General features: G+C 47.9%; 1 protein-coding gene across 5 annotated transcripts in view; it reads right to left on the bottom strand.

Annotated features, from left to right (window-relative positions):
- Positions 1-4,257: 4,257 nt before the first annotated feature.
- MAML3 (mastermind like transcriptional coactivator 3) overlaps positions 4,258-11,535 on the bottom strand; it is a 247,797-nt gene continuing 240,519 nt past the window's right edge. For 4 of the 5 annotated variants that reach the window (XM_074588923.1, XM_074588925.1, XM_074588927.1 and 1 more), the window contains 3 exons: positions 10,831-11,079; positions 8,638-8,725; positions 4,258-5,313 (listed from right to left, as the gene is read on the bottom strand). In XM_074588923.1, the coding sequence (XP_074445024.1) occupies positions 4,322-5,313; positions 8,638-8,725; positions 10,831-11,079 (1,329 nt within the window). In that variant the 3' untranslated portion in view covers positions 4,258-4,321. The remainder of the gene's footprint in view (positions 5,314-8,637; positions 8,726-10,830; positions 11,080-11,535) is intronic. The other variant, XM_074588924.1, reaches the window with a different exon arrangement.

Genomic DNA, 11,535 nt, shown 5'->3' with positions numbered 1-11,535 from the left:
CTGAGTCACTGCTTTTTCCCCAGTGAGCCAGGACAGATCAAAAAGCGTCAAAGACTGACTCATCTATAATTAAAAACAAAATGCACCTATAACGGATGGGTGCTGTCAGCGTCAGTATTTAGTGTAACTCCAGCAAGAACCACACCATTTCCTGCCGGCTGATGGAGGAGTCGGTGTCAGGCTGCACTTTCAGCTTATGCTGTGAGTTGATGCAAACGTTCTTCTGTCGGTCGCAATCAGAAACGATGATGGTCGCTGCTGCAGCTCCAAAGCCAGTCGGTACCTAGGGGCCTCTTGCTGAAAGCATCCTTTCTCAGCAAGCCCTCTCCAGCACGTGCTGGGGAGTAGCTCTGACGAGTGCTCTGATCTGGGCCAGCCTCACTCCTTGTGCCCCATCATCCACATTTAGGATGGTAAAGGACTGGATTAAGAGACATTAACCTCACCTTAAAGGTTGTTTGTGGAGCCAAGCCACGCCGACATCCCGAACAGCAAGCTGTGCGGAGGTCCAATGTCTGATCCACGATGACTCCCCATTAGGCTGGAAACATGGAGAAATTGGTGTCGAGCCTTGAAGGCTTCTGACAACACGATTGTCACGCTGTAGTGGTAGTAGGTGATAGGGAACTACTCTAAGCATGTGTCTTCACACTTCCCCAGTTTCCCCATCTCCTCTTTCCAACTTCTATGTCCAACCCCGTATCTCCGTTCTTCCACCCCACCTCACCTCCCACACCTCAGCTGCAGGACTCTTCCACCCTGCGCTCTCCATCTTGTGTCCTCCCCTGAAAGCCCCTCCCTACTCCCTCCTTTTGCTCCCTACATGGAATAAATGCAAAAGTTTGGAGCTGGGCCCAATTATGGACCAGCTCCCCCCATAGCAACTGCCTGAGCACAGACCTCACCTCAGAGCACCTGCAGTTTTGAGAAAGGGACCTCATGACACCTCTTGAAGCACTCCTTGCCGTCACGGCAACCTGTGGCTCCGTTGGCCATGGGGAAAGCAGCTCGGATGTGCCTGGCAGGGCTAACCAGGATGCAGAGGGTGGTGAAAAAGCCCAGGGCAAGAGGGGTGGCCTGGTACCAGCTATACCTGCCCCGCGTCCGGCCGGGCAAGGGCAGCTCCGCAGGCTGCCACGGAGAAACCCCTGCCTGAAGCCGCTTCCCTCCTCCCCCTGGAAGATCACCCACCGAGGCGCAGGCGTGGGGCGAGAGATGATCCTATAAACCAGCCTTGTATATGACTCAGATAACCATCTTTTATTTGTTTTTTTTTTGTTTGTTTGGTTGGTTTTGTTCTGTTTTGTTTTTTTTTCTTTTTTTCTTTAAAAGTGGTATGTTAACATCAGGTCTTTTTCTACATTTTCAGAGCCTCTGTACAGGTCTTAAAAGGAAATAAGCAATGCTTAATGTACAAAGTAAAAACAGAAAACTAGAAAAATCTGAATAAAATGGAGGAAGTTGCTGTCAGGGGTACAGTACAAATTAGTAAATAGACGTCATCTGAAGTGCAATACCACTGCAGTAAGGATGAGTTAAAGAATGAAATAAAAATACTCTATTTTAAACAAACAGTATATATATATATATTTATATGTATATATTTTACAGATAGTAGACCCAGTGATATCTGTAGAATTGTAAAAACATATTTACAAATAAGTTTTTTTTTTTAACATTACATATACATCAGCACCATAGTAAGAAATAAAAAAAAAAAACAAACCAACCCCAAATCTATTAAAATCTACCTCTCTAGTACTTGGTCCCAGTACGGAGTATTTGGAGGAAGCTTTACAAAGACAACGGAGACTCAATCTTCATCACCATTTATTCACCTGCCGGTTGTGTATTTCTAATCCCTTCTTCCCCAGCTCTGCGCTGGCAGGGGGACCCCAAGAAAGGGACGCTGTGCTGTCCCCAGTACTGTCCCCTGCGCAGCGGGCTCGCTGCCTCCTCTGTCCTATGGGGCAGGATGGGAATGTGCCACAGCAGCTCGTCCCTCCCTCACCCCCAGGCTCGCGCAGACACACACCTACGCACCCTTCGGGGCACCCTTTCTCCTCGGTTTGCCTGCCCCTTCCCTTCAGGCTCGTCCGACCAAGAGCCACTTACCCACAAGAGGGACCGAGAACTTTGGCTGGTGCTCTCTCCTTCACTGAATTAGGGCCCAATCCGGCTCCTGCCGAAGCAGCGGACAGGTGAACCCCCGTCATCTTCAGTAGGAACTGGAATAGGTCTTTGTGCTGGATTTTAAAAAGGGGTTAGCTAAAAGAGATGTAACTAAAGCATTTTTTTAAAAAATTAGCAGTCAGGGCAAGATGGATTGATAGCTCACCTCGACCAGCTAGTCCATGTTAAAAATGCAGCTTGTCCTGCCTACATTATAGCATTTAAAACAGATACTTCTCCTCATCTAGGTAAACCCAGAGAGGGAACCGTAACGGGGCGCTGAGATGGTTCCAGGCCCATTTTGCTCCCACTCCTCAATGAGATGCACATCTGTGCTCCACAGGGAAAGGCAGGACTTCAAAATGCAAGATGCCAAGCGCCTCAGCTCCCGTGGGTTTCAGCGGCTGAGCCCCTCGCATCGCCGGGCCCAAGGAGAGCAGCTCAAAGGAGGTAATCGGTATCTGGGTAGTTGGTACTGGCAGTTGTACATGAGAGACGTTTTCGCCACAGAGCACATCTTATGGCTCACAGAGGCCAGCATTAGGCCAGAGGTTCCCAAATTTTTTGGACTGTGGATCATGTTAACATTTTTTATGCACTGCTGTATACCCTGATAAGCAGCTCCCAGCTAAAAACACTAAAAAGGTGACAGGTTTCGGAGGACAGCCTGCCTCAGGCTCAGACTGCAGCTTGGGAACCGCTGCTTGAGGCATTCAGAATGGCTGGCATCTCAATATTGTGCAAGACGTATCACAACTTCATTACAGCGCGGCGCAGGACTGGTCCACGCAGCAGAGGCAGTGATACGTCGCTATCACCTCAAAGCTTATTCGGGCAGACCCCATGTTTGTAATAACTATATCAATTATTTTATCCATTCATGAATGATCTTTACAGTAGTCCTTCACTGGTCCCTCTTCTTCAAACACTGCAGTGAATTTTATTCCAGCAAACCAGAGAGATTAGACCAAACATCTGTTTAAAACTGAAGATCGAGTTGCATGTAACATCATGTCGAAAGCCCAGACACTCCAGGGTAATACTATCTGCCGACCTTGCGCTTTTCAAGAGGAGAGCAGAAACTCGCTCTGCCTGCCAAACCCTCCCTGTACATCTTCTCAGGCCCGTTTTCCCTGCCCCTGCCTGCCCCTTTGTGGCAGTTGTTGCTCACCTGAAAAAAAGTGCAGTCAGCTCACCTTGCTGAAGGATAGGAGGGGAAGGAAGGGAACTGAATCATACTGGAGCGGAAGGAGAAGAAAGGACCCGCGTAGGACTTGTGCTGATGCCTCTTGGTACCTCTTAGCCCTTCAACAGCATCCCAAGCCGCTGTCCCGCACCCCCAGGCAGCAGATACATGCCAAAGTGCTCTGACAGGGAAGCACGATTGCAAGTCCCAAGGGGACTAAACAGCTTATTACGTTAACCCACCCACCTAAGGCGTCTCCAGCAGCACTCCCCTAATCAAACTGTCCTCACCGCATTGCACAATTTACGGTCTCCCACGCTTCTATTGGATTTTTTATCACTCTGCAGTGAAAACGGTGACCCGCCTGTGACTGTTTAGGTTTGTCACGTGTGTGCTGCACGTTCCCGTGTGACAGCCCTGTGGGCCTGGCCGTGGCTCACTGAGGCCTGCTGACCCCCGGGGTTAAGCCCGTTTCTGACCAGGGCCTGTGCAATCGTCCACGGACGTCTTTAGGCTTCGCTCCCGGCTGTTTTCACCTGCTCCCCTGAAAGCTGCAGCGTTTACAGTTACATGAGGTGGGAGATATCGGGACCACCCCATAGCCCTGCACAATGAAGCCTTGTTTCAGCAGGGAAAGACCAAATTTTCCCAACCAGAGGCCTCACCTGGCTTTTCCAGTTTCCCCATCCTGCCCCCCACACACACACAGCGGGTGCTGCCATGCAACGGAGATTGCTTGGTGGAAGTCTTGGGATGCCGATGTTTTCATCGTCCCCTGAATCTTCCAAAGTTGGCTACAGATCAGCTCAGTTTGCACAATTAAAAACAAAAGAAAACAAAATAACCCCAAACCAAACCAATTCAAACAAAAAACCAACAATCCAAGGATGGGGAGAACATCCGAGACTCTCTTTGCTTTTTTTCCAAACGGAATAACCAAAGCTCCAGACTATACAAGCCCATTCACTGGGGGTTTCCAAACAACTCATCAAGTTCTTGTATCCACTCATCCCCTGGTCCGCTCTTAATGATGGAGTCCACAAGGTCTGCGCCCTCTGCTAAACTGGAGAATGACCCCCCTGCTCCTTCATTACTGTAGTTGTAAGATATGTCCTGAGTGGGATTCCGCTCGTAGGCCTGGCCTTGGCCACTCTGAGCAAAGTTACCACCTGGCATCTGCTGCGTGGGAGGCTGACTAAAGCCAGCCATGGTGGGGACCCCTTGGCTTATTGCAGGCATCACCATCGGCCTGGCCTGGCCGGCTCCTTGTTGCCCAGGTAGTGGTTGCAGCAACTGTCTTCCCATCGCTGGGTTCAGGGCTCTTACTGTTCCACTCGTGTCCACAACCGTCTGATTAAGCCCCTGCGGGAAGTGCTGCTTGGACAGCCGTGGCTGCCCAGACTGCATCGGGTACGTTGTGCCATTATTGAAGGGCCCCATTTCACTGCTAGTCCTTCCAGGAATACCTTGTAAGCCTCGCTGCTGCCAGTTCTGTGTTCCCTGAGGGACAGTCCCCATCAGGTTTTGAAGCCGTGGTGCCTGTGGCCTGGGTAAGACCTGGCCCACGGATCCTTTCATCTGCTGCTGATGCTGGGGAAGAGCAGAGTTTACCAGCATGTTCTGACCAAAATTGCCCACCATTCCCACCGCTTGTCCGGAGGCAGGCTGCCTCGTTCCCTGGCCTGCGTTATGTGCCATGTTCATGCCGCTTTGGTTTGGGTGCTGCAACATTTGGCTCATCCCTGTGCTCATACTGTACATTCCTGGCTGGCTGGAAGAGGCGTTGCTGTAAGGAGCCATGCCCATGTCTGACTGGCCTGCGGTCGTGGGCAACGTGCTGGGGTTCTGGGAAGGACCCATTGCCATCATGCTCGCGTTCTGGGCCATCATTCGGGATGTCCTCATGCTCTGGAGGGCTGCTTGGTTTCTCACAGCTGCGATATCCTGGGGAGAACCTACACCAAAAAAGGGAGGAAAGTAAGAAAAAGCCACAACCCTGTAAATCTCAATTAACACATCTTTGCATAAGAGAGAATCTGTAGGAGGCTTCTGCATCACAGCAGGATTTCAGATTGCTGTGCTTTCTGAGCAAATAAATTATTGTTTCACGTGAAGGTCAGCGGAGAGCTAGAAGGTCGTCCATCCTTGGGAGATGTGCTTGCTGCCTAACGCTAGCTGCGTTTCAGAGATTATGTGTTCCCCACCTCACCCTGGCTGCAGCCTCTGTCCTGACCTGCCAGGTCCCCTCTCCTTGAAGGTGACAGCCAACACAGCTCAAGTGCTACGCTAAACAGGAATCGCTGATCCTGTTATGTATTCCATTTGTGAAGCGGGACGCTGTTCAGCAGAGAATACCATCCATGCAGACGAGCAGCCTAATTTCCCTGCAGGCCTAAAATGAGCCTGGCAAGGTTGAAAGGCCAATGATTTACTCACTAAGTAATTCTCAATTGTGACAACTTTGGGATGTGTACCCAAAGGAATTCACGGCTTGGGATTCTTGAGGAACTGCATTGCATGCGTGATGCCATGGTTGGCTCCCTGATAATAACCTACTCAGGTAGCTAAGCCACACAGCCACAGGAGCTGCAGGGCTAAAATAGGCCCGCCTTTCTCTGACTTCGCTGGGACCGCAAATGAAATCGTTAAGAAGCAACCTGGGAGCCAAAGTCCCCTTTCAAAAATAAATATGAATCTTTCTTTTTGTGTGTATTGTTTTTTCCCCTGGGATCAGTGACAAGGGGCACCCTCCTCCATGAAAAAAATTAGTCCCTAAGACTTCAAAGACTGTGATTCAGTAGCACTTATCTTCTTCAGATAAGCCTAATTCAGCTTCTAGCAAGCCAATGAGAAAGCATCCACTGGCCTTCTTCAATGGCATCAAAGCAGCTGAACTTCAGTTCACTGTTTGAAGCTCTCTTTTAAATATCTCCATTGTCTTTCAAAAGTAAGCCTTGAAAATGGAAATGTCAGGCTCAGAAGGCCAATCAATTTTTTAATAGCTCAGGAGGCATAAATGAATGGATTTTCTATATCATTGTTACTGATTAAGTCTATGCAAAGAAGAAAAATTGTTTTTTGTGGACATTTAAAGCAGGGAGAGTGTATTAGTGAATCGATATTATAAGCACATTTTACTCCACCTTAGGCCAGTGATGGGAAACCAGAAAATCCTAACCTTGTTAAATTCCACTGAACCATGGTTCTGTCATCATAACTGAACCATGCTTCTGTCTTCCTTTCAGGGGTGGGGGGAGCTATCGATTTCTGGGAAGCCAATATGCTTCTGTATTTACTATCTTTATTTAAAAACAATTACCGTAGCTCTGATTATGCCGTAGGTTCATTGTGGGTTTGAGTCACTACCACACCGAACTACAGAAAATACTCCGCAGGTGAAGCTCCGAGAGTGAGAGGCATACAATTACTCCCAGCTCAAACACTGTTAAATGCAAGACGTATATATAAAGTGGTTGCTTTAAGAGTCATAAACTGTACACAGCAAAATCTGAATGTTCTTAGATCAGCCCTTACGCGTTGTCCCTCGGTGGCAGACAACATACCTGAACATCTGTAGAGAATAAAGAATATTGGGCCCGGTTATTTGCGTTGGCTTGGTTTCCATGAGGGGTATGAATAAAGGAAGTGCCACCCCTGTAGTTTTGCACACGTGATGCAGAGGATGGCTACTTTTTGCTGCAGCAGGATAAGCGTCTCCTGCAGGAGGATGCTTTTAGCTCAACTCTCCAACATGCAGACAAATGAAGCGTTTTGTAGCGTGAAGAGAGACCATCTGGATCTCACTTGCACAGGGCAAATGTAGCGGCAGCTTCTTCTTTAACTGTGCTATCAATTAAACTGGTTTCTTAATGATTGGCGCAGGGGTCTCCTTGAATTTTCTTAATCACCTCCCTCTTCCATGATTAGAAGCTGTCTCTTTTTGCTATGATTCCAGCAAGTGCTTAAGTGTACAGATAATGATAAAACTTCATGCATTTTTAGCTATTTTTTAATTGAAAATGGCAGTTGAAAACTTCCAAAGGAGTCACTACCAGCAAGTGGTTCACACACTGCTTTTGTGAATTACCGTGCTCGGTGTAAGAGGCAAGAGTTCAGACAAGAAGCAGTTAAAAGAGAGATTCAACAGATTTTAAGATTTTGGGCCACCTTCTGGTCTCACTTACACATAACCTACTGCACTCGATTACATTCTTGTGACTAAACAGGAAAAACGGTGAAATATTTATATTTAAATTAGCTCATTTACGAAAATTAATTCCTTGCTCTGTGGGATTAACCTAAACTTTCTTCTGCAGTTCTTTTAAATGATACATACGAAGGCAAGGCTTCAAAAAAGCATTAATGTAGAAAGATTTTACGTCTACGTCTCACGGCGGCGCACACACAGATATATTTTGATTTTGCAAATGAATTATTGGGAAAAATTTTGGTTCATCTAGAGTTTATACTGTAAAAATAGAATGAGCAGGCGATTACAGAAGGAGCCGCCCTGATATACAGCAGCCGCAGATTGGGCTGCCCGTGCATTTCCTGGGTTGCCTCCCTTGTTTGCTGCTGCAGCTACATGACATGACACTGGCATCAATATACAGCACAAGTGCACATTTATTTCATGTATATTTAGAATCCACGGTTAGTGAAGACATTCCGCTGACGCTTTTCACCTAAAAAGCTCGGAATTAACTTATTTTCCTAAGCCAAAATGATTGTCCTTACATTCTTCAGTTACCTGCGAGCACGGGGAAATAACGCTTGCTTTTTTTGAGAACATGAAAAAAATCTCCATTTCAACTCAGATATTTCACTGTGTTTCCCACACCTGACATTTTTCAGACACTTCTTCAGATAAAGATGACCCCTCTGAAATTCCCCACTCATCAAATTAGATAAAAGTGGGGAACGAAGAGGAGTAAAACCAAGATACAGTGAGAGGCACTAACTGAAAAAAAAAAAGCATAATGAGAGTTTAGGCAAACAAAATAAATCCGTAGAATCCAGATGTCAAAGAGGCAAAACAATCGTCAAACAAAAAGAATGCAGGTCAGGGAAGCAGAAAGGAAATTAGAAACTTAACTAAATACACAAACCTGGGCATTCCCCTTTGGTAAAATGTGTGGTATGTGCAAGCGTGCAACCAGCCCGGCTTCCTATTCTGGCACACTGCTTAATCCCTGCTCTTCCCAAAACGCAGGAACTGTCACGTGCCCGCTACAGGGACATATGTTGGCTCGATACAGGAAAAAGGATTTGGCTTTTACCTTGGAACTGATTGACCTGTTGCACCGGATACGGGCTCCGCTGTTGCTGCAGATGCTGCCGAGGCAAATGTGACTGCTGCTGCAACTGCTGGACATGAACGAGGGAAAGAAAGCAGAAGAGAAAAAGATGATTAATTAATTAATGAGCCGAGCAAGGGGCTGGTGGCAAAAGTGCTGCAGCAAAACTGCAGCGTTTCTTATCTAGCAAGCTGCGCTGGAGAGACAAGTGGAGTCATTTGAAGAGTCCTCCTGAGAGCACTCAACACATGGGCTCCTTTGGGTTCAAAAGGGAACGAGCACCGAGCATCATCTCTTCTTACTCACAACCACTTCATCTCGACCTCTGCAGCGCGAACCGAACTGGCTGAAAGGAGAGGGAGGGATATGAGATCACTTGGCTCACCGAGGTCTAAGGGCCACACGCCCTTTTTCCTTCCCCCAGCCCTGCCAAGGTCTAGCGGTTTGTGCCGCTGGCACAAGGTTCGCCTCCACCTCCGTGCTCAAAGCACTTGGCTGCAAGGAGTGCTGCACCCTCACCTGAGCACTGCCGCCTGGGACCCTTCTCTAGCCAAAACGCAAACGGCTACTACGGCCCATTTCCCTCTTGCACTTCAGGGAATGATATTTGGGGAGCAGGGGATTGCAAAATGCTTCCCTCTCCCTTGATCCAGCCCACCAGCCCAGCTCCTCCGGGGTTATTTTCTATGAATACTCATGCATCTAAAACAGAATCAAGGGCTGATTATAAAAACAGAGAGTGTGTTTACCAGGGCTCTCAAAGCCTAGTTTATACTTGACTAAACAATTACTAAAAGGACGTATCTTGGTGCTTCATCTGCGGCTGTACAAACGCGGTGTCCAAAACCAAGGATGTGTAACAAAGGCGAGAAAATGGCAAAGACAGCAAAGAAGCACGTATGAATCCCTGCGTTCATAAATACGTGTTACAGACTACCAAAAAGTTAACAGGAAGGAACCTTGTTAGGCACTAAACACCCAAAATCTAGGAGCCTGAGGACTCTGAGTTCGTCCCTTTTCACCCATGCCAGCACCCCTGACAGCCACAGGTCTGTAGGTTTTCCACACTTCAGGCTTGGCTTCAGCAGCCAGGTCAGGGACTGGCTCTTGGGTTTATGCACTCGAAGTGGCCTAGTCCACGATGGGGGAACACTACTGTATCCTCACTCCTCCGCGCTTGTTCACCTCTGAACCAATTCACGCATCTTTACCCTGACTATTTCTAGGAGCGTCCTTCCTGTTCGTTGGGGGTGAATTTTTCTGCTTCTCAAGAGGACCCTGAGAAGAGCGGAAGGCTATCGGTATTTCTGTGGTTATACCACATGCACAAGTTCTAACCCAAATTAAAGCAAACTCCCTGTCTTTAACTGGATTTCCCCAACTCCTGACCTATCAGAGCATTTTCTAGGCACCATTAGCGGACTGCAACTTTAAACCTGGGTACGAGCTTACAGGAACTGAACTGTGTGACTTTCCACTGACTTTCTGTGGGTTGCTTTTAAACTACAGCTGAGTTAAACATGCAGAAAACACCCCCATTCAGGCCAGGTAATTTAACATCCGTATTGCAAAGCCCGAGAGCTCCAGAAGCCAGGCTGCGGGCTCCAGTGCAGCAGTTCCACACCGCCACTGCGAGAGCTGGTTTTACTGTTCTCCTACTTCAGCTTCTGGTTCCTCCCTTGATGCTGCCTCTCCCTTGTGCTGGTATGTCATAAACCACATTAAGGAATCGATCTGGGTCAATACTAACTTTTTTTCTTTGCTAGGTTACTTTTAATTGTCCCAGATCACTACACGGCTGAACGTAGCTTTTGCCAGTGCAAGACCACAGTCAGAGGTAGGGGAGAGGACCAGCAGCTCTAACTGTAGCAGAGTCTGCTTCTGCCAGAGTAAACGCACCGCTGAGACACCAGGTTAAGAGCTAACTTTTCCAGGGTCTGTAATCCCCATGCGGCTGTCAAACCCACCGCTGGGAACATGGCTAATATTTGCCAAGCTAATGGTAGGACTGAGACAGATGCCTCTGCTTTGATAACCATTGCTGAAATACCATGATATGAGCCACAGGGAGAGAATCACCAAATGTAGAAGGAAGGGCTGGTGTTGTACTGTCTCTGGCACTCATGCTCTCATACCGGCACGCACTGCAGCGCCTGAGGCAAATGGATGCTGTACCTGCTCTGCTAGGATCTGCTGCTGCTGCTGCTGCTGCCTCTGCTCTCTTAGAAACTGTTGTTTCTGCTGCTCTATCACATGGAGCTGGGCTCTCTGCTCGATCAGCATCTGCTTCATGATGGCCGCCTGAGGTTGGTTTCCCAGGAAGGGGCCCCCAGAGCTCGTGCCTGTGACCACGCTGCTGGAGCCCGGTGGGACAGAAGGCTGCATAGGCCCTGTGGTCCGAGACAATCCCACTTGATGCTGCTCCTGTGCAAAGAGAGAGAGAGAGAGAGAAGACCTCGTTACTCAGGGTGCTCCATGGGCAAGGGAAATTATGGCTCATTAACAAGACGCATTGAGTCTATGGGTGAACAGTGAAGCCTGAAGAAAGTAAGAGTCCTTGGAGAGATGCTCATTGCTTGTGACCAAGCCACGGGCTGTTCACCACAGGGAGCAGGTGGCAGGTTCCTCTTCTCTCACGGAGTTCAAAGCCCTCACAGATAAAGCAAAAGCACTTTACAATTTATTAATAATAAAATAATAAAGTTACGTACTAGGTTTATTTTTATTTTCTTTACAGGATATGTAACTTCAGAGTCATGTTTTTCCAAACTTTTCCTCCCTCATCATAGAGACAAGAAATATATTTTCTCTCCATTTCCCTTCTCTCCATAATGGCGGTTTCACACAGTCCCCTGGACTGAGGAGCCGAGGTTTTAGGCA

Source organism: Larus michahellis, chromosome 5 (genome assembly GCF_964199755.1).
Source record: "Larus michahellis chromosome 5, bLarMic1.1, whole genome shotgun sequence".
NCBI classification, from domain to species: Eukaryota; Metazoa; Chordata; class Aves; order Charadriiformes; family Laridae; genus Larus; species Larus michahellis.
This window is presented reverse-complemented; position numbering and strand designations above follow the sequence as displayed.